Here is a 20,878-nt window from a genome sequence, read left to right as displayed (position 1 = left end):
GCGCTCGTGCAGCCCTCCTCTCTCTCTTTCTCTCTTTCGCGTCTTCCAGCATTCCCGCTGGCCGTTTGGCCGCCCACCCTGGCGTTTCGGGCAACCATCCTTACCCTTTGGTACATTCGTTTCCGAGCATCCAAGTCGGGCGCGCGCTGATAGCTGATACGGGATGCGACGCTCTGCTAGCTGAAATCTTGAACATAGTGGAATCTTGTCGGGAGCCGCTGTTGAGAAGGTTATTCTTGTCCTTTGGACATCCTGTACTTCGTGTTCATTCATTCACCTTACCCCCGGCCAAGATGATTTGCCGTGAAGCATGGACGACGACGCGTCCAATTCCAATACCACGTATGAGACAGGGCTCGGTGTCTAGTCACAAACTCAGAAACTAGTCTCAAGTTTAACCAGTTTATCGGGTAATGTTTCCCCCAACAGCCTGTTGCTAGTCAGTCCGCTAAACTTGAGTCAGCTCCAGCCAGTCTCGGCAGGTACCCGAAATACTATCTCCAAAACGTAAATCTTGACACAAATGCCATGGAAAATTGAGCAAAGGCTCAACCAGTCTCCTTCAGCAGCGCATGCGCCAAAAAGATGGACGATCTGGGAATCGAACCCAGGACCTACCGCATGCTAAGCGGTCATTATACCACTAAACCAATCGCCCATGGCATGATCTAGCCCGGACTTGAACCGGAGACCTTCAGTGAACAGGCAGGCGTCGTGGGACGCTCGAGATGTTAGACTGACGCGATAACCAACTACACCACCAGACCATTTGATTGATGGCAGCGTCCTCAAGCAAGTGTACCATTAGGGCAGGGTTCTCGACAGGAGCCACCATGGAGCTAGGCGGAACCCGGCAGGACGGATGCGGGAGAGTGGGTCCAGGGTCTCCGGGCTGGTCTACCGAAATTCCGGATGACCAGGTTGCCGGACCCAAACATGAGAGACCGTGTGCCCATCAGCACCATTGCGCAGAGGAGATTCGGTGTGATTATGCTAGAAAACATGGGGCCATGGGACAAGTTGACGGAGTCATGCGTTGTATGCGAAGGGCTGACTCGTTATGTTGGCCAGGCCTCGGTGGCCGGCCAACCAGCCCGAGTGGAGGATGTAGTGTGCTACTCGTGACACAGTCGTGTAGTGTAGAACTTGAACCAAAGCAAGAAGAGACTGTGAGCCACTGTGGACTACGAGCCAGTGACTCTGGGAAGGATCGAGGGCGGGCACGAGTTGTGGGGTGGAGACAACCCCAGCCCACATTGCAATATATCGCTCAATGTCTCTTCCACGTCCGAAGATAGTGGCGGACATAGCTCAGTTGGGAGAGCGTCAGACTGAAGCGGATCTTTTCCGAGAAACTTCATTCAATCAATCTGAAGGTCGTGTGTTCAATCCACACTGGCCGCATCTTCGCTTTTTGTTGCCCTCTAGTAATGCAGGGCGTTCGCTGTGTTGTGTCTGTGGTGGCCTCTTTGGTTGGTCCCACACGATATGGAGGTGATTGATGGCTGTCTTTTTTCTCTATTTTGGTACCGTGTGCGTGGTAAGTGCGGCTCTGCGAGGAAGGGCTAAATAGAGTCTAGCCAGCTGGCCTATGAGCAACGTCATACGGCCTAGAGAGGGGGTGGTGTATGTATGTACATCGTCTTCCGGAGTCGACACCGAAGCCTGGCCACTCATAGGACCGAATGAATGATTCCTTTTGGGGCCCGTAAAACGTCTCTACATTCGACCCGATCATGATCGTATGTATATGCCCGTCTTCTGTTCGTCTGTCCACTAGGTGCCATCGTTCGATCTCCCAGCCTGGTATTCGACACAGAGGTGCGTCATGAAGAAGTAAATACCCCTAGGTTATGGCCAGCGCAGGCTCGTCCGGTCGAGTAAATTGACAATTGGGATCGGGTTCAGATGAGGGGAAGTTCAGTCGTTCGTTTGGATTTCCACTTGTGGAAAGGGCACATTGCTTGCCGCGTATGCCAGACAGAATGGGCGCCCCCAACCGGTCCGGTCAGTGCGAAGATTGGATTGGAGCCCGTAACAAATATCAGCCGAATTTTGCGCGTGGTAACGGTAAAACTGGGAAGCAATGCCCATCGGTGGCGGCTTTGGACCATCTGACGAGGCTGTTGAGCGGACCGAGAGTGCCCGGGCCGCATTGTTCTCAAGTTTGCGAGCCGGTGTGTTTCTGGTCGACACCATCGTGAGCAATGGAAAACACGACGTTGAGCACACGCAGTCCTCCTCGGTGCCGTCATCGGCTCCGTCTCCGCATTTTTAAAAAATGCTTCGCATTGTACCTGGCTTTCGAGGTGTGCTGGCCGGCTGCCGTCTTGGCGAAGAAACGCCGTTCAGGCAAATCCAAGTGAACTTCTGTCATGGGCAGTGGGTAGGGGCCGGATTTCTGAACAGCTAGCCGCCATGCCGTCTCGAAGACCAAACATGGAGACAGCGCATCGAGGTTCCCGAGGCGGGGCAGGTAATCCCATGGGCAGAGAGACAAGAGCCATTCCGGCTGGGTATAGGCTGAGAGAAGTCGACTTTTCCCAAGGCTGACCGTGGTTCAAGGGCGAATTAGTTGTAAGTTTGTCGTCTTGTTCCTTGTCTGCTATACGTGGCTACGTGTCGAACGCGCTAAGAGTTGCGGGAAGGCACGTCGTCGGTATGGTAGCTTTGCCATGCAGATCCCCCTCTCGATTCCTTCGTCATGCTAGCCCCAGAGTCAGAGGGGCCACACGTTGCACACGCGGCCACCAGCAGGCCTCGCCTGGCCCCCAGGCCCGGTAGCAGATTCGCAGGCGATCTTTTTGCACTGCCTTCCCGGCGGCAGTGAACGGCCGCTACTGGGCGTGCATGGATGGAACCGGCCGGAGACGATGACAGGCAAGCAAACAGCTAAGCATTGCGGGCTGTCGGTAAATCTTGCCCTGGCTGAGGATGAACCCTGTGCCTATTCTTGGACATCATTCTTGGCAGGCCATGCGTTTCCTCATAGCGGCGCAAACATTGTGTGTGCGGACAACGAGCATTGACTTTGGTCTGGTTACGGATGCAGAAAGAGGCCGTGATAATTTCATTTGCTCGGAGAAATCAGCGAGCAGGTTTGATGCATTGCAGGGAATGGGAATGGGGGGTGTGTGTGGAAAGATGACGAGTGCCCCAGACGGAGATGGCGACGCCCATGACCATGGCGTCCGCGAGAGACACCCAGCGGCAGGATCCGAGACAAGGCTGTTGTGTTGGTCGTGGGATGCCTGATTGCCGTCACAACGGTTGTTTGGTGGTCGAGAAAGGCGGCTTAAATGGGCTCGTAACCGTCGTATAAGGTATAGTTACTACAGTATGGCTAATGTTGGTGAAGGAGGGCTTGTCTGATTCTTGACGCGGGCGACTTTAGAGTTTAGGCTTGGCTCGTAGGAGATCTATAGGTTGATTGCGATATCGAATCTCGGATTTGCCAGACACGTTGCATTGGGGTGAGAGGGGGCGCGGGATCAGGGAGATCCAAGAGTGAGAGAAAGGGGACGACGCAGCAGCGAAGAAGCTTACTGCAAAGCTAAAGATGGCGCTTCGAGAAGACGAGGGCCTGACTCTGGTCGTTTGGCTGTTGTGGTCGTGTCTGGGTGGGTTGAGGTTAGAAGTTGGTCGGAGATGGGATGAATGTGGAGGAGTTGCGCTACACTAACAATTTCTGGCGCGTCTCGGCCAGTAAGCGAGCCGAGAGGAACCCCTGCATCCGTGCCAGAGTAGGCAAGTACTTGACGGGTGTTTCTGTAAGTATTCAGTCCGTGCAGAATGTCACTGAAGATACTAGGCGATACTTGAAGAAGTCTCGCTCAAAGTAGAGCAGGAGGCATCCCCTGCCAAAGGGGAGGGATTACCTAAGACGCTTGTCTCACTCTATTCTTCAGGGCAGGCACGGCGGAGCAATCGAGATTCAAGCTTGGTTATACCGTGTACGTACTGGCTGTACGGAGTACCCCCGTACCCCCGTACCTTATGTATGTCTTCGTCTTCATCTCCAAGACTTCGGCATGTGCCGGTCACATCCTCTCTTCTTCATGAACTTCATCAAGTTCTTGAACCAGTGTCGCCGCTAGATTCCCGGATTGCACATCCCGGGTACTAGATCAAGTGATCTATTCAACGCAAGGACGCCAGACGACTATGGAAATCCAAACATCCGTCACGCATGCTCCAGCCCATCAGCGGCAAATGTTTGGGGCTCTTCTTTGAGGCACGGGTGTGGCAGCAAGCTAAAATCCGGAGGTGGCAGCTCCCGAACGACTCCTGTTGACCATCCATGTTTCAGATGCGCCTGGCAAGTCCGCGAAACCGCCCTCGAGTCCTCGACGCCCAAGGAAGCAGAAGTCGATCACGTCCCAGTCGGTCCAAACTCCCAAACCCTCCGAATTTCACTCGTGCCCGGCCCAGGCGCCAGGTCAAGCTTACCGGTCCTTGACTTTGGATTCTCCCTTTTTGGCCCTTACTGGGTCACTGGGGGCTCTGGAGGGGCCATACGACCAGACTCGAGGTCGGGGTTGGCTTGTGTTGTATGTCTTGCCCTGGTGCCGGGAGGCAAGCGGGAAGCCCTGCTTTGCCTGTGTTGCATCTCGTCTGTGTTTCTGGTGTGTGCACCTGCACCTGCGCGCGCGCCGCTACGATGCATTGCTAGCATCGTTTTCCGATTTCACTCCTCTCTTTTCTTTCCATTTGTTTTCATTTCCTTCTTTTCGCTCTTATTTACACCTACCCTCTTCTCCAACCCGCTACCGTGCCCTGTTTCCTGCTCTGTTTCTTCTCTGGACTTTGGGGCTTTGTAGGAGAAACATTCGAGAGTCGACGAACCAACTACACGCTGGACGACGGTTGAACGACAGGGAAGCAGACAACGGGACGCGGCTAGCAAGCAACTTGGCTTTGAATCAACATTCGTCACTCGGAGCATTCGTCACTTTCTCTTGTTAATTCCGAATCCTTGTGCCATCGTTGGATCGTCGATATCGCACCAGGCCCGGCTGGTAATCTATTCATCTAATGGCCAATGTCTTGAAGACATATCCAAGTCGTCACACTTCCCTCTCTGCCTCGGGAAGTCTTTTCACACAGACGACCTTCCCTTGTTCATAATACCGACTCGATTTGATTTTGGGACTTGGCGTTGTCCTGTGTCCTGTTGGCGCTGGATTGATACCCTTTAGACTTCTTTTGAGGAACAGTCCTCCAACTACTTTCTTTTCGAACCACAAACGGTGCTCACGAGCCTCGATACACCACCACACCCCATGAATCAGACAGCGACCATGTCGTCCATGCCAATGGAACTCAACCTACCCCGGGTGGTCCCCGGCGGCCAGCACATCAGCTATTACGTCGCCATAAGCGCAATGCTAGTGGCAGCCTGGCTCTTCCAGTCGCGAAGACCAAAATTCCCCGACATGCCCTTCTACAAGGCTGCCAAGACGAAGTGGATGTTTGACGCCGAGACTTTGATTCGCGACAGTTACGGCAAGGTATGGTGTAGACCAAATGCAACTAGTTCGATCGCTGACACCCATGCAGTTCCGCGATACTGTATATCAGATCAAAGCGACAGAAGGTCTGCAGGTGCTCGTACCTGCAAGACTCATTGGCGAGCTGAGAAGCTTACCAGAGGAGGTACTGAGCGCCACAGAGGCTGTCGATGAGGCCATGTTGAGCAGATATACCAACTTCACTCTTGGCAACCATGCCGACCTACTGTCTACACTTGTACGGTGTAAGCTGTCGCAGAATTTGGCGAGGCTTGTACCCCAGCTCAAGAGCGAGCTCGAGTACGTCGTGGCCACAGAGTTTCCGAATTGCAAGGGTAAGTCCGTCAGTCAGAATTTCTGCCTCGCCCAACTAACACGTCCCAGAATGGACACCGGTAAAGTTCCAACCCTTTGCCCTGCGAGCCATTGCACGGATCAGTGGCCGAGCGTTCGTAGGCCCCGACATCAATCGACAAGAGCAGTGGATGGACATTAGTATCAACTTTGCCATCCACGTCTTCGTTGCCGTCGTGAAGATGCAGCTCTTCCCGGAGTGGGCACGACCGATTGCCCAGTATGGGGTTTCAGAGCTGCGACAGATTCGCAAAGACGTTGACAAGGCCACTGCTATGCTGGAGCCCATCATCGATGAAAGACTGAGGGACTTGGAGATACCTAGCTACGAAAAGTCTCCCGATGACTTGATCCAGTGGCTCGTGGAAGCCCTTCCGGAGGATGAGAAGAGGGACGTCAGGTCTCAGGCACATCTGCAGCTCATCCTCGCAGCTGCGTCGATTCACACCACGAATAACCTGGTGACGGATTGCATCTACGATCTGGCAGCACACCCAGAGGTGCAGGACATGCTACGCGAAGAGGCTCATCAAGTCCTCGAGGTAGAGGATGGCTGGGCGCGGAAAGAGAGCATGGCGAAACTGAAGAAGCTCGACAGCTTCATGAAGGAGACCCAGCGGCTCGCCGGGAACATCAGTATGTCAATCCGCAGGCCACTTGGATCGTGTCACTAACACGTAACAGCCTCCTTCATCCGAAAGGTCGTCAAGCCCATTGACCTCTCCGACGGCACTCACCTGCCGCCCGGAACCAAACTCCTGGCCCCGCAGGCCGGCATATCGCACGATGAGAGATACTTTGAGAACCCAGACACCTTTGACGCGCTGCGCTTCTACAAACTACGACAGAAGTCCGACGAGGACGCAAACAGGTGGCAGTTCACCAGCATCAGCGACACCAACATGAATTTCGGCGCTGGCAAGCATGCATGCCCAGGACGCTTCTTTGCCGGGAACGAGATCAAGATGGTTCTCGCGTACTTTTTGCTCAACTACGACATGAAGCTCCAGGACGGGGAGACGAGGCCGAAGCCGATGGTTATGGTGATGAGTAAGTCACCTGATCCGAATGCTGAGGTCTTGTTCCGGAGGCGAACGGCTGCGGTGTGAGGTTGAGGTCGAGTCAGCTGCAGTCTACATTTAAAAAAGCATTGAAACTATATTCTTCACGAGGCTGGTGGCTTAGGAAGCCAATCGCAAAATCTACCAACGAACAGATAACCCCCATGGAAGCAGACACGGAAGACACGCATATCACAAACATACACACGTTTTTCTAAATCTTCTCGGCGTCGGGGCCTGGAGCTCCAGGGAGTCTTGGATCGGCTTTAATTGGAGGCTTGATTTGCCGCCCCGTGGAGGAAATACCAAACCAACTACTTACTGTACATTAACCACAAAAAGACACATAACTACCTATCCTATCAATTAGTGGATAACATTAGAAGCGAGCACAGCGATGGCAATGCGGTTGATGGCTATGGGTCAAATGTTTATCGTCGTAGTAGCTAGCATTTGGAGGCGAGTGGGGGGTATGGGGTGATCGCATACATGGCAAGGTCACTATTCACAAAAACCAAAGTAGACAAATTGCTCAAAAGGTCTTCTCGGGCGTCTTTCTTGACGAGAATTCGAACACGTACTGGGAACGCAGTCAAGAACGAGCTGACTGCAGAATGAGATCGCATCCGCGGGTCGGCTCTCCTTGAGGAATGCAATATAAATGCTCTTCTGACAACAGCGATCAACAATCAACAAGCCTTGTTGGCTAAGTGGTATAGCGTCTCACTAGTACCTAGTGACATGAGAAGATCGGCGGTTCGATTCCGCCACGAGGCATTCCTTTTTCCCATTCGAACAATTTGGTTATGATAAAACTGTATTCTTCCCCCCCCCCCCATCATTCTAAGTTCTCATTTATGTCTTTAGTGCATACCTTTTGTTGGTTATGACACCCGGCCCGTCCACTCGTCTTTAAACCAAGCACTTGCTGTAGCGCCAACTTTAAAATTGTCTGTGGTTGGACACCAACTTCAACATCAAACTTCAACTCCCTCCAAACTTTGCGCAAGAAGACGAGATCCCCCTCGTGCATTCACGTTCACTCAGCATTTGCACCCGTTTACCCTGCCTTGGCTTGTCTTCCAGAGTCTTCTTCACCTTGGTCCCGGCAGCTGAACCAGGGCACCCGCACACATACACACACCGAGCAAGGTCAAGCCACTCCCGCCCCTCGTCACCTGCAGGGACCAGGTACCTTTCTTTCCCTTTCCCCGCCTGGTTGTCCATGCGCTTTCTCGTGCCTACCTACCTGGTAATTTAAACCAAGCCCTCGACGAAGACGATAGACAGCGAACGAAGCCCAGAAAACAGTGCCACCTTCTCAGAACAGCCTGGTTGACGACATCCTCCTCGTAAAATCAGTGACAAGGCAAGGCAGGCTGGCTCTTAGCGCTTTTTTTTTCTCTTCTTTTTCTCGTAACGTAAGGGTACCGTAGTATGTCGTACGTAGCTTCGTAGGGCTGTCTGTGGCCGTGGTAGGGCAATCTCGAGAAAAGGCGGGCTGCACTCGATGGCGTCTCGTCCAGAGCGGTATTATCCGTAGGAAGGGAAGCTGCAAGGTCGTTAACCGACGCTGACTGCGGGAGGTGACTTGCATACAGTAACACTGTTGGTGCAGCGGGGCCAACGACAGTGCAGCGGGATGAAAGCCTGCCATTGCCATCCATGAGGTAGCTTAGGAAAGTACCTAGGTGAGAGAGAAAGAGAGAGCGTATGCCTCCCTTCCCTTTGAGAACATTGTATGTAGCATTCGTGCACCCCGTGGAAGCAGGCTGCGCTGCGATCCATCCTCCTCCTCCTCCAGGATACGTAGATACATACACACTCGCACTCGTATCCATCCTCTCCCTCGAACGAGTCGACATCCCTTCTCCCGTCGGACCGCTCCCGCCAAGTGACGCGCACGATGAGTCCCCCAAGCAAAAAATCGTGGCACCATCAGCGCGGACGCCGCAGCCATACGTACCACTCAACAGGAAAGCCAAAGCTATCTCACCTTTTTCCTTGACCAAATTGTACTTTTTGAAAAGCCCTGATTACCTAAGGCACCGTAAGGCAAGTTGAGGTTGGTATGTATCGTACGGTATGGTAGGAACAAAGAGGGGGGGGGGGAAAGGGAATTGGAATTTCCAAAAGAAAAATCCATTTCGGAAAATCCCATCACTCACTCAGCCCTACAGCCAAACTTGATTCGCCGTCGTCCGCATTTCCCTATACCATCTGCTACCGTATCACCTACGAGAATTCCAAAAGTTGTGACTGAACCCAGCAGGCCATCACCTCCCAAAATTACAATACAGCAAAAACCCGAACTCTTCATCCAGGCCGCGTCCCGGCCTCGTCATCGCAGAACCTCCACGATCGCATCTAGCTGAGGTCATTCTCACCTACCTACGCAGTAGGTACCTCAAGTTGCTTCCCAAAAGAACCAAGTTCGAAGGGAGGTTGCCGCGTATGACGGCCAAGCATTCTCCTCTCTCTCCCAGCCTTGACTGCGTACTCCGTACTGATACAACTCGCCGCCTCGCGATAAACGAAAAGCTACATCACGTAGGTATCCTCGTGTCCTGCCTCCCTCCCTTGAACCCCCCATCCGACGTCCACCAAAAGGGTAAGCGGGGGTGTGGCATGGGATGGCACGATGTCTAGCTCGCATCATCGCGTGAATCACATGCGCGGTGCCTGCCCACCCCCTCCCCCTCTCTCCTAGCCTCTGGCGTCTCCTCGCGCGCTGGCTCCGCTCTCCGCACCTCCAGACCCCCGTTGTAGAACGCAGTGCATCCTCCCTAGACCACGATAGCGTCTATGTATCAGGTACATCACCTGTCATAATTCACCACGAAATTTCAGCGAGCGACGGGGACTGGTTCTTGACATGGCTCGTCCCGAGATGAAGTGTGGGGTTCGTCTTTTTTCGCTCCCGCGCGCTAGCCTGAGGAACATGAGGTGGTGCACGAGCTAAGTAGACATCGGTTGAACGCAACGGGCCTGGCCTGGCCTAGACGATGCGAACCAGACCAGACCAAACTCAATTGTGCGTTGGTGTCAGGTTTGTCACGGGCGATGAGCTGCACCACTAACAGATAGGTATAAAAAAAAATACCCCCCATACGTGCATTCAACTAGAAATAGAACAACATGCCCCCAAGACAGGACAACAAACGGTATTGTACCTCCTTGAATCAACTCGAAAGATGCCAGCTCGGTTATCTTTACAGTCCATCAAAACTGGGTCTTCAAAGGGTATCAGTATGCCGCCCAGACAAAGCAGATCCATCGCTCCAATCCAAAACACAGTCTATCATCCTTTGAGCCAGGTCTGTTTCCGAGGCAATAACATGGGGGATCTGGAACCCAAATGCAGCATCCTAACTGAAGAAAACAAACAACGCGCTCGCTAAGCAAACTCAATAAACTTCAGTCGACCGGCTCGCTTCCTCGGGGTATATGCGTCGATTACCGCTCGACCAATCTTCTGTCGCCGCCCTCGACGGCGCCGACATGCGCACCTCGCGCTCTGGAGGTAGAGATGTGTGTTCTGGGGAGGCCTCGCGCCCTGGCGACACCATCCCGCTTCCCGTAAGCGGGCCAAAAAACTCCTCTGGCGACTTGACAGCACCGTCTCTCCACCAGTGGTAGAGAACGTCTTGCTGCCACTTGTGCACGTTCCCAATCCTTAGCCGAAGAGTGTGTATAAACGTTGAATAAAGAAGTTCAACAGCAATCGGCGAAGTACGCAACTGCTGCAGAAGCCACCGCGTGATAAAATCAGACTTATCCTCTTCCTTGAACTCGCTGATCAGCCTAGAAATGCCCAGCTCCTTCTGAGATGCCCGCAACTGCGGTAGCGTAGCTGGGTTCGCCGCATAGATCTTGGCAGCGCGCCTCACCTCCTCAATGGCGGTCACCGGCTCTGGACGAAGTACATGGTCTGGATGGGACAAGAGTTCGGAAAACCGACCATGGGCCAGGGATCCGGATCTTGGAGGCGTGTTGTCGAGTGCCATGTCCTCGCCAATGTTGGGGTCGAGGGCGTGTGCGATTTCGAAGGACGGATGCTTCTTCATTGCGCCATTTTCTTCGCAAATCCGCTTCAGCCTGGTGACCTCTTCTGTCAGGCGGTCAACGTCCTCACGCTTCTCGTGCTCCTCTTCCGGATATTCGTCCATGAATTCGACTTCTTCCGCGTTAGGCTTCATCCCAGTCGATTTCTTGACGTCCATGCTGTACGTGTATTGCCTGTGATACAGCAGGAGATCGTCGTACTCTTCCTTCGCGTTGTTCAAGTCCCCAATAGCAGACACAAGGTCTTGCCAAAGCGGATGGGCATCGTCGGAAGGTCCGTGGCGGGAGATACCGGTGAGTTCATATGGCACATCCGGTTGCTCTTCAAATTCGTCGTCCTCCGAATCCTCATCCCGCATCCTTGGCCGGGGTTGTCTCTTGCTGCCGGCGGCCAAAAGACTGAAGAAGCGAGTCTCAGTGTTGTTGAGGTCTTCCTCTTCTTCGTCTAGTGAGACCTCAAGTTCCTCATAGTCAAACTCGATAGAGTGGTACTTTGTTCGAAGTGCCTGCATCTCTGCAAATCGCGCCTCCAACATTTGGTCGGATGTTCCGGGTAGACCACGCCGACCCTTGACAAGGATTGGGCGCAACATGTTCATGAAATTGTTGTCGGCTTCATCCTTTCTGCGCCGCAGATCTCGAAGAACCTTACGCCGGCCTGCCATGTCCTGCTTCAGCAAGTTCACCTGCTCACGACGATCCTTCATCTGTACCCATAACTGCTGTACGCCGTCATCCAGAGATGCCATGGACGCCGCCGAAGATGCATCAGAATCGATGAGGCTAGGGACGGAGCTCCTTGAATTCTCGAGTCGAGAGACTTTGTCCGTGATGGAGTCTGTGATGTGTTTCCTCTCTCGCTCAAACACTTGACGGTCTTGCACGGTGGGCATGAGTGGTGGGAAGACTACGCGATTTTTTTGTTCAAAATAATCTGCCTCCACAGAACTTGTATCGTCGTCTGAGCTAGTGTATTCGTGATGCCACGAGCCTGATGATAAGGACATGGACGGCGAAAGGCTGCGTTGCATAGGGACCTTTGCCGGCCCTCTATCCCTGAAAGCAGCATCGAGGTCTGAGGGCGGTGGCGGAGGTGGTGGCGGGTGTAGCAGCATGGTCGGCACTGGTGGCCGTGGTACTCGGGATGGCGGAGGCGGAGGCGGAGGCGGAGGATGAGGACGTTTGTGCCCGTGAATGGCCCGATAGGTAAGAGGACGTGGTGTATTCGGGCCTGAGGATTGAGAACCATGGTATTGTAACGCATCGGACTTTTGCCATACGGGTAGAGCTGCCATCGAGGGGCCAAGGGAGTTCGTTCGTGTCAAGGTCGGAAGAGGAGGAGGAGGAGGTGATGGTGATGGTGGTGGTGGTGGATGTGGTAGTGATAGTGATAATGGTGATGGCATGAGCTGGACGCTTTCGAGATAGCTAGCATCAGTAGCCGTTGCTTTGGGTGGAATGGCATGCTCGTGGAATGAGGCATCCCCTGACAAACTTGAAGCGGAGGTCCGTCGTTGGGGGCTTTTGGTCGTAGCCATGAAGAGAGGCTATGGTGCGTACTGGTCGTGGAATTGTTCCATCGCTTTGTGACGTTTGTTAAACCGACAAAGGGAGTGTTCGTCGTCGATGGTCGCTGGGTCGAATTTCGAACGGAAGGTGACGGCTTGAGAATGTTGTGGGCGTAGTCGACGCGGCTCGATCCAGTCACCACCTTCTTCAGGTGCTGCTAATTACGGATGCATGCCAACACTACTCCGTAGAAGCAGGCCAGCAACAACAGCAGCAGCAGCAGCAGCAGCAGCAGCAGCAGCAATGCAAACGTGTGAACAAAAGGATGAGTGCTGACCGAGGCGTGCAAGGCCGTTGGAGGAGCCACCTTGACTCCCTTTCTCGGTAAGCGGATCCACTTGCCTCCCGTGTGCTAGCCCCCTTTTGCACCTGCCTTCCATAGGTTCTGTGGTGGGTTGTGCCTTCCCAGCCGTTCAGCGGAGACCAACCAGGAGTGTAGCTGTAGCCATCCCGACGCTAGTCCCGATATGTGTCAGCACCTCAGCTAATGAGCCCGAGCTTCCGTGGGGGCCTTCTCGGCGGGTCCACACTGGGACCACTGTCACCACTGGCAGGTGGACACGGACAGCGCGGGGTCATGTCGAGCAGTCGTCCCTACTGGTGGGAAGTCATCCCACACCAAAATACAACTGGACGAGAAGCGCAGCCTGGTTCCATTTGTCTCTTTTCCAAAACTCTCGTACCGGTACGGAGTACAGAATTTCCATCGAGACGCGAGCCAACCGCCGCCGGCCAGCAACCTCTTCGGGCCTTCATACAGGCAGGGGTGCCGCCCCTTGGGTTGCACGCCAAACAACGAAGAGAACAGAGACGGGGGGTGGGCAAGCGGGTGCCATCTGTGAGACCACCTCGCGGAAGAGGAGAAGGCAAGCCTTTCGGGGCCTACTGTTGTTTCTTGTCCACTTTGCTCCACGCACCTACGGTGGGAAACACTCGATGGATGATGAAGTGCATTCGGCTTATCGACCCCGGGTCCATCGACCATAGGCACTTGGGAGGGTAAACTCGGGAAGAAAAGGCAACCGTGCCGTGCCACACCCTCTTCTCGTCGTTCTCCGTCTCCCGTTTCCTGTCTCACGCTCTCCCGTTTACCGATCTTCTTCCTCACACTCTTTCTTTCAGCCTGGGACCGACCTTCCACCTCAGTACATCCCCTTAGGATTCGAGGTCTCCTGCAAGACGATGCAGGCTCTGTGAAGGCTCATACCCTCCTTCCTGCAAGAGAACTGTCTGTCGCCTTTGCGCCAGTCACATCCCGCAAGATACGTCACGCGTTGCCGCACAGCTGCTTCGACCAATTAAGCGGGCACTCCCTTTTATCCTGTCGTGGCCCCGAGGCCTCGAGGCCCGGCTTGCCTGTCAAGGTCCGCTTGTTCGTTGTCTCTTTCTCCTTGAGCCTCAAGCTTACACCATCACCAAGACTCGGTCTCCGTCCCCGAACCCGGTCTTGCGCGGAGGCCCACCCATGATCGGCGCCGAAGTTCGAAGCTCTCCAAGTGTCGACACAAGATGCCATCATGCACAAGTCGAGCAGGTCAAGCAAACACAAGTCGAAGAGTGGAGGAGGGAGAGTTCCGAGTACGAGTGCCTGGAGTGAATGGCTTTGGCATGAGGGCTACCAGAAGCATTACATGTGCCGCCAGAAGAGCAATGGTGAGTCATGAACCGTGTGCTTCGAACACAACTAACGTTCAAAGGTGAATGGGAGTATCGCTGGCAGGATGTTGCGACGCCAGCCCCGGCGCCGCAAGACGACTTCACTCCCCGAGCAGTAGACGAACTCACGGAAAACATGGACAACCTCGACCTGCCACCTGCCACCGAAAGTAGTTATGGATACGAGGGCCAGGATACTGAGCATAATGGCGAGTTGGGTGACAACGTCGCATAGCCGGGGCTAACCCTGCTGCAGATCCATCATACATGTATGAACCTTCGACGACATCCCATAGCAGCTCAGGTCGATCTAGGAAGGGGAAAGAGACAGCCTACGCCCCAGATCCTCATGATGGGGGAGATCCTCCACCCGAAGATCCCCCGGCGCCGCCCTTAGATCCATTTTGGGGCGCCGAAGGTGGCACCATTGGACTACAGGACGAAGAGTGTAAGTGAGTGTACTCTTGTGAAGAGTGTCTAGCTAACAAATCCACAGTAATTCCTCCCCAAGGTGGTGCAGAAAGCCTGTATCACGAGTCCGAGGGATATGGGGCAGCCCATGATCCAATCCCGGCTACGTACAGTCAAGGTGAGACACTCGACTTAGGGAGTTTGAACCATGCTGATTCCGGTAGACTCTGGGTACGCAACGGCCGACTTAGATGACTTCGATGACCCGATTGTGCAAGAGGCTATGTCGAACCGCAACGAAATGTATGGGACTTCCGGTCATAGTGGACCATCAACGGAGCCCGCATATGGTACAGGTAAGAAATAGGCGATATCCTTAGTGACATTCCCATGGCTAATTACCCAGACAGCTTATCCAGCATACGAGGAGGACGATGGTGCGGCAACGCCGAAGGGCCGGCAAAGCCCTACGCCATCATTCGACATAAGCGGCACTCACGGGTCTGCTGAAGATCTTGATCCTCGTGAGTGGATCCGTCCATTTACATCTCGTACTGCTGACTCTAACGATTTGTAGGTTACGTCGTTGAACCGTCACACAAATTCCGACCCGGATCGGTAGGTAACCCGACAATCGAATACTTGTGGCTTACTAACAGTGGCAGGTTTTCAAAGTCTTATGGTCGGAGCCATCCGGCTCTCACGCCGCAGGAAACTCAACGATATCCGAGAAGCAGCAAATCCAAGACCAATTCGGAGGGTCTGTGTTCATCGGTTTCAGGCGCTTCATTGTTATTGCAAATGACGAAGGGCACTGCACCTGCGTGTACGTTGGCGTCAACCATTTTGTGGAAACTTTCACTGACAGTTCAGGCCAATTCTCACGTACCAAGGCAAAGCTTGCAACAAGAGGGGCGTGAAAGCCCACAAGCACGGCATGATCTATAGCCACAAGCTACATCGACCGCTTCGTGACGAGCCAAAGCTCGGCTTCCCACCAGTCCGGGCTAAGATCACGATCGAGGGAGAGAAACTCGCCAAAGAATCGCGCGTCAACTACTCCAAGCTTGTCACGGTTGAACACAATGTCAAGGTCTTCTTCATCGGCTACATTAGCCCTGACGACTTTGAAGACGTTGAGTACGCTGTTGATGACTGCTGGGAGAAGAAGACCCGAGCGAAGAAGAAGTCAAGAAAATAAGCAGACGACTTTGTTTGCAAACATGTTTGCGTCTCTGTCACAGCTTGTGATGGCAGCACATTTTAACAAATTATACGTTCGGAAGAAGCTAGGTCCGCCTACGCTCCTCTATCACGATGAGACGACAGTCTATTTTGCCGACCACCCGGCTCATTTACTACGATATTATTGCGGAAGCTATGTTATGATGATTCGCATGTTATCAAACATTTACTTGGATTTATCCGGCATGAGATTGTTATTCACAGGGAGTTGGCAGCATTAGCAGCAGCATTGATGCAGGCCTCGAACAACAGTGGAGAACATGGGAACAGGCCATGTACAGATTGCATTATTAGAGTCTTTTTTTTTTCTCATTTCGCGTGCATATCTCATCAACACGATCACGAATCTCATCTACCTACTATTTATTACCCCAAGATCGGACTACTTACTCAGCCTCTGATTGTGAAGTACCCTGCATATGAATTACGATGGGGCTGCGCCGCAAACCCGAGACCCAGCGTCCTGGATTAAGGCAGCCGTACCTTACATTGAATTTACAATTCCTGTCTGGTGTTATTGCACTTTTATTCCCCAAAGGATTCCGAGCGGCGAGGACCACTACGTAGGCAGCGAAAAGGCAAAATGCTGTGCATCAGTAATCGGCCCCGACCCCACGCTTTTCCCCGGTGTGGACCCGGCGTCTGGGAAACTGGAGCTAGCGGGACAGCCGAGGCTCGGTATCTTCTCCCCCGCAAACGTCACCGCCCGGGGTAAGGTCGGTCTAAACTCTGGGGAGAGAGTAATTGATTGATTACCTGTACTGATTTCCAATCCAGGACCCCTTTTCCGTCGCTCTTCCTCCTACACATTTCTGTTTCTTTCCTCCCCCTCGTTTCTTCAATTGCTTTCCCTGACTAGGTTTACCATAACACCAATTGAGTACAGAAAACCAAGAAAACATCGTCAACAATGGCTGAAGCACAGCTCAACGATTTCCCTTCCCTCTTCTCCCTCAAGGGCAAGGTCGCCGTCGTCACCGGCGGTTCCCGTGGCCTCGGTCTGCACGCCGCCTCAGCGTACGTTTGAACCCCTCCTCTCCTGCATGGTTTTCCTTTTCTTGCTTCACGGAAACAATGCCATCAAGACCCCCGACTGACGATAAAGGAAACAACAGCTTCCTCCAAGCAGGCGCCTCCAAAGTCTTCATTTCCTCCCGCAAGGGCGCCGCCTGCGACGAAGCATGCAAAGCCCTCAACGCCCTGCCCAACCTCCAGCCCGGCGCCGTCGCGATCCCGATCCCCGCGGACGCGGCGTCCATCAAGGGTGTGGAGCACCTCGTCGCCGAAGTCAAGAAGCACGCCGACCGCGTCGATATCCTCTTCGCCAACGCGGGCGCTACCTGGGGTGAGGCGTTTGACACGCACCCGGACGAGGCGTTTGCCAAGGTGATGGATTTGAACGTCAAGGGTGTGTTTAACACCATTCGGCTGTTTACGCCGTTGCTCGAGAAGAGCGTTGCTGCGAACAAGGGCGGCAACGGGGAGCCGGCAAAGGTTATCATCACGGCTTCCGTTGCGGGCTTGGGGATCGGCACGCTGGGGAAGCAGGGCACGTACGGGTATAGTGCCAGCAAGGCGGCCGTGTTGCATCTCGGTCGTAACTTGGCGCTGGAGCTTGCGCCGAGGGGGATTACGGTGAATTCTATCGCCCCTGGCTTCTTCCCGAGTAAGATGTCGAATGGCCTGCTGGAGATGGGCGGCGGTGCGGATAAGATTGGAAAGGGGAACCCGATGGGAAGATTGGGACGGGCGGAGGATATTGCGGGCGCGGTGGTGTACCTTGCTAGTCGGGCTGGGTCGCATGTTAACGGGGAGGTTATTGCCATTGATGGCGGTTCGTTGTGGCAGAGGGGGGAGTTGAATGTTCCTCCTAGCAAGTTGTGAGGAAGCTTGTCAGCTGAGGTTGGTTCTTGTACTAGAGAGAGTGTGTAGATTGGAAAATGGAGTTTTGAACAAGAATATGGATTTTTTGCGCAAGGCTTTCAGTGCCTGGGCATCGAGTCTATCATGCTTACCTTGATGCCGTGAATTTGTATCGCATCCCTACCTCCCATGATATATACAGATAATAATTCAAAGCCACATGCAGAACCAACAACTGGGGAGAAGAATAAAACACAGTTCAACGCACGAAATTCTACAACGGCTTCCTCGCCACCCAGAAACTCGCGCGGTACGTCGTATGCAACATACTCTCCCCATCATGAATGTACGGCGCCTCAATCCCCGTCTCACGCTTTTCCACAACAAAGCCCACCCTTTCGACGAGCGCCATGACCTCGTCATCACTCAGCTCGAAGCTACCCGGGTCCGCGATCCCCGACGAGTTATTCGCGTCGTGATCGCCGTCGCCGTCGGTATCCCGTCCGTGGTTCCCGGGGGCATTATTCTCAAAGTGCCACAGCAGAGGACCGAAATTGATGAGTAGTCCACCGGGGCGGAGGGCGTGGTGAATCGTCTCGAGGTACCGAATCAGATTCGGCGCCGTGTCGAGGAAGAACACGGTCGCGACGGCGTCATAGGCTTCAAAGTGTTCCTCGTCCGCGTACAGGCATAGAAAGTCTGCGGCGCACATGGACATGCTACCTATACCCGTCCCGGAAGCCTGCTGCACCGCCTGCGCGTGCGCGAGTTCCGTCGCCGGGTGGATATCCGGCACGGCGCAGCTCCGGAGGTGATTTGCGCGCGTGCGGTGGTTGGAGAAGGAGTGGACCCAGGGGTATATCTTGTGCTGGCCCGCTTGCTTGGTGCAGTTTAGGATGTAGGAAGAGGCGAGGAGCTGGTGGTAGGAGATCTCGTTACCCTCTGCGTCGTGGCCGTTTAGGCAGAGGTCGTAGACGAGGCGGCCTAGGCCCGCGCCGGGGACGAGGACTTTTAGGGGTTCCGCATTCACGGGGGCGGCGGCGGCGTCTGCTGCAGCAGAAGAGGATGAATGCCGGGCCTTGCGTTCGCGGTCGAGGGCTTCGAGGATGGGACCGTAGCATACGCTGCGCTCCGCGGCCCCTTCTGCGGTCCAGTCGCGGTAGAATTGGCGGAGGGTGCTACGGGCTTTATCGGTGTCGCCGTGCTTGGCGACGCCGACCCAGGGGTCTGGGAGCTTTGGTTCCTCTGTCGAGCCCTCTGGTACGAGGTGGAAGGAGCGCAGGCCGTTGTGGGCGATGGCGCGGGCGAGTTCGGCGTTGGACTCGATTGCGTCGTCGGTGCGCTCGAGGGTGTCGAGGAAGTTGAAGGGCGGCGCGGCGAGGAGTTGCCAGTGCGCCTGGGGAAGGGCGTAGAAGGATTGGCGGCGGAGGTGGGTTACGTTGAAGTGTGCCACTTTTGCGTATTGGCTGTGTGGATGGTTAGTGAGTTGAAGAAATGAGGTTGTGGTGGTGGTGGCGAGGAAGATGAGGATGAGTGAGGGAGTGAGGACGTCTACTGGTTAGTCAGGAGAAAGAATCCCGCCTTGCGGAACTCATCCATGATCTAGCAATGGCCTCTCCATACAATTGAAAACCAGGCACAGGAGAAAAAAGCATGAGCCACTCACAGAAAAGAGTCAAGGGCGCAAAAAATGACTCTCGTCTCCTCGGGATCGTCAACCGTGTTCTCCATGCCGCTCCATTGCTCGTCGTCCGCCATGGCTGGCTGGTTGACTGGCTTTCCTTTCCCAAAATTTCCTTTCCTTCTCTGACCCTCGCGCGTCCGACGTCCCTTCACCAGAGTATGGAGCGTGAAGATTGTCCAGTCCAACAGCACTAAGCCTGGAACGCTGGTGAGAGTAGTTGCGTTTCCCTGCGTTTGGTGTGATGGTTGGCTGCGCAGAGTGATTCAGATGAGGGGCAATTATTCCGAACCGCCCAGCATACAGAAACCAGCTTGACAACTAGGATCGGGATCGAAAGCCGGTGAAAAATAGCGACTGTCCTCCGGATCCGGTGCGATTGAGAAATGAAGCAATTGAAATACCTTGGAATGCCGAGACCGTTGAGAAAAGCAGAGAGAAGGCGAGCTCTGAGAAGGCGCAAAAAGGAGTCATGAAAAAAAGCTATCAAGAGTACCCCGCGGCGTCGTTGGTCCATCCCAACCACCCCGCCGAAAAAAAGGGTCCCCCCCGCCCCTTTCCCCGACAGCGGCCGGCGGCTGCCGCGATCGCATCCTGCATGGATCAAGCTCTCCCCCCCCCCACCCGAGCACCGGGGCCAGAAACCTTGCGGTGCGCTGAAGCTTCCCCGTCGGATTACCAATTGACGCAGGTCCCACGGCTGGGAAAGCTCAAAACCCGCGGACTCGAAAATCAAGGTAGTGTGAGTATCCGCACCTTACCATTCAATCAAAAGCTCCTCAGCTATAAGACAGCTTTATATCAGTAATAAGACCGCTATAACATGTAATCCAATTCAACCCCCCTTCAAGACCTGATGAGAATTACATTCAGATGCGGAGTGAGGATGTTGCTTTCTCGCTTGGCTGGTCTCATGACCACAAGTTAGCGGATTCCAATGAGTATGCTTGCCCAACACGACGGCGGCATCTTTCCGTGAATTGCAAACCGATAAGACGTCGACCAGGGGAGGGCACTGAACCATGATGGCCACAGTGGAGGTGGAAAGCACTCTCTCAAACTAAGCACTACGAGAAGCTGGCAGAAGTTTCTAAAACATCCTATGGTACTACGATATAAGAGAAATGAGGTACCCAGATATACATACTCAACCTCTCATCAGGATGGCTTCCAGTGCCAACTATAAATGCCCTCACCTTCTACCCAACGAGTCCCACTTGACTCTCACTCTACATCACAATTCGACAAAAAAACAAAGTATCTTCAACACCCTGACATCACATCGAATCGAATCACCACTACACACTTTCATTAATGAATCTCATTTTCATTTCCCACAATCATCAATCTACATGATCGCGTTTGCTAATCTACACATCCCATCCTGGAGGGTAAAAAAAGTCCTCAATACCATAAAATACTATGAAGCATCCCAACGCCCAAGGTCTCAACAATGCTCGCCA

The 20,878-nt window shown here is 53.9% G+C and overlaps 5 protein-coding genes and 4 non-coding genes across 9 annotated transcripts; 5 read left to right on the top strand and 4 right to left on the bottom strand.

Annotated features, from left to right (window-relative positions):
- Positions 1–586: 586 nt before the first annotated feature.
- On the bottom strand, positions 587–658 carry BDP55DRAFT_t245. Its single transcript has one exon. It is a non-coding gene; the product is annotated as a tRNA-Ala (tRNA).
- A 6-nt stretch (positions 659–664) lies between these two features.
- Positions 665–767, bottom strand: BDP55DRAFT_t244. The gene has a single exon. It is a non-coding gene; the product is annotated as a tRNA-Val (tRNA).
- Positions 768–1,300: 533 nt separating this feature from the next.
- Positions 1,301–1,404, top strand: BDP55DRAFT_t251. The gene has a single exon. It is a non-coding gene; the product is annotated as a tRNA-Phe (tRNA).
- A 3,896-nt stretch (positions 1,405–5,300) lies between these two features.
- Positions 5,301–7,315, top strand: BDP55DRAFT_705914 (cytochrome P450; the record flags this gene model as incomplete). The annotated part of the gene is made up of 4 exons (XM_060578047.1): positions 5,301–5,510; positions 5,560–5,845; positions 5,895–6,500; positions 6,549–7,315. 4 exons carry the CDS (start codon positions 5,301–5,303, stop codon positions 6,971–6,973), a joined length of 1,527 nt encoding a protein of 508 aa, XP_060426802.1. The 3' UTR covers positions 6,974–7,315.
- A 306-nt stretch (positions 7,316–7,621) lies between these two features.
- BDP55DRAFT_t252 lies at positions 7,622–7,702 on the top strand. Its single transcript has one exon. It is a non-coding gene; the product is annotated as a tRNA-Thr (tRNA).
- A 2,630-nt stretch (positions 7,703–10,332) lies between these two features.
- Positions 10,333–11,997, bottom strand: BDP55DRAFT_557670 (uncharacterized protein; the record flags this gene model as incomplete). Its single annotated transcript, XM_060569721.1, has 1 exon — positions 10,333–11,997. One exon carries the CDS (start codon positions 11,995–11,997, stop codon positions 10,333–10,335), a length of 1,665 nt encoding a protein of 554 aa, XP_060426801.1.
- A 2,305-nt stretch (positions 11,998–14,302) lies between these two features.
- On the top strand, positions 14,303–16,059 carry BDP55DRAFT_239256 (uncharacterized protein). Its single transcript, XM_060566202.1, has 7 exons — positions 14,303–14,663; positions 14,712–14,804; positions 14,851–14,982; positions 15,037–15,150; positions 15,204–15,244; positions 15,292–15,452; positions 15,500–16,059. The coding sequence occupies exons 1-7, from the start codon at positions 14,483–14,485 to the stop codon at positions 15,825–15,827; spliced, it is 1,050 nt and encodes a 349-aa protein (XP_060426800.1). The 5' UTR covers positions 14,303–14,482; the 3' UTR covers positions 15,828–16,059.
- Positions 16,060–16,299: 240 nt separating this feature from the next.
- BDP55DRAFT_671806 (short chain dehydrogenase) lies at positions 16,300–17,830 on the top strand. Its single transcript, XM_060575484.1, has 2 exons — positions 16,300–16,888; positions 16,987–17,830. The coding sequence occupies exons 1-2, from the start codon at positions 16,782–16,784 to the stop codon at positions 17,753–17,755; spliced, it is 876 nt and encodes a 291-aa protein (XP_060426799.1). The 5' UTR covers positions 16,300–16,781; the 3' UTR covers positions 17,756–17,830.
- Positions 17,818–19,909, bottom strand: BDP55DRAFT_671804 (N2227-like protein-domain-containing protein). The gene is made up of 2 exons (XM_060575483.1): positions 19,403–19,909; positions 17,818–19,202 (listed from the first exon to the last, which is right to left on the bottom strand). Exons 1-2 carry the CDS (start codon positions 19,490–19,492, stop codon positions 18,009–18,011), a joined length of 1,284 nt encoding a protein of 427 aa, XP_060426798.1. The 5' UTR covers positions 19,493–19,909; the 3' UTR covers positions 17,818–18,008.
- Positions 19,910–20,878: the final 969 nt, after the last annotated feature.

The sequence above is a fragment of the Colletotrichum godetiae genome (genome assembly GCF_030913485.1).
Source record: "Colletotrichum godetiae strain CBS 193.32 chromosome Unknown BDP55scaffold_35, whole genome shotgun sequence".
Classification (NCBI taxonomy): domain Eukaryota; kingdom Fungi; phylum Ascomycota; class Sordariomycetes; order Glomerellales; family Glomerellaceae; genus Colletotrichum; species Colletotrichum godetiae.
This window is presented reverse-complemented; position numbering and strand designations above follow the sequence as displayed.

Coding starts and splice junctions, on each gene's coding strand:
- BDP55DRAFT_671804 (XM_060575483.1), bottom strand. CDS start 19,492: ATGGCGGACGACGAGCAATGGAGCGGCATGGAGAACACGGTTGACGAT. Junction 19,203..19,402: donor TTTGCGCCCTTGACTCTTTT/CTGTGAGTGGCT, acceptor AACCATCCACAC/AGCCAATACGCAAAAGTGGC.
- BDP55DRAFT_671806 (XM_060575484.1), top strand. CDS start 16,782: ATGGCTGAAGCACAGCTCAACGATTTCCCTTCCCTCTTCTCCCTCAAG. Junction 16,889..16,986: donor GGTCTGCACGCCGCCTCAGC/GTACGTTTGAAC, acceptor AGGAAACAACAG/CTTCCTCCAAGCAGGCGCCT.
- BDP55DRAFT_239256 (XM_060566202.1), top strand. CDS start 14,483: ATGTATGAACCTTCGACGACATCCCATAGCAGCTCAGGTCGATCTAGG. Junction 14,664..14,711: donor TGGACTACAGGACGAAGAGT/GTAAGTGAGTGT, acceptor ACAAATCCACAG/TAATTCCTCCCCAAGGTGGT. Junction 15,245..15,291: donor ACAAATTCCGACCCGGATCG/GTAGGTAACCCG, acceptor TAACAGTGGCAG/GTTTTCAAAGTCTTATGGTC.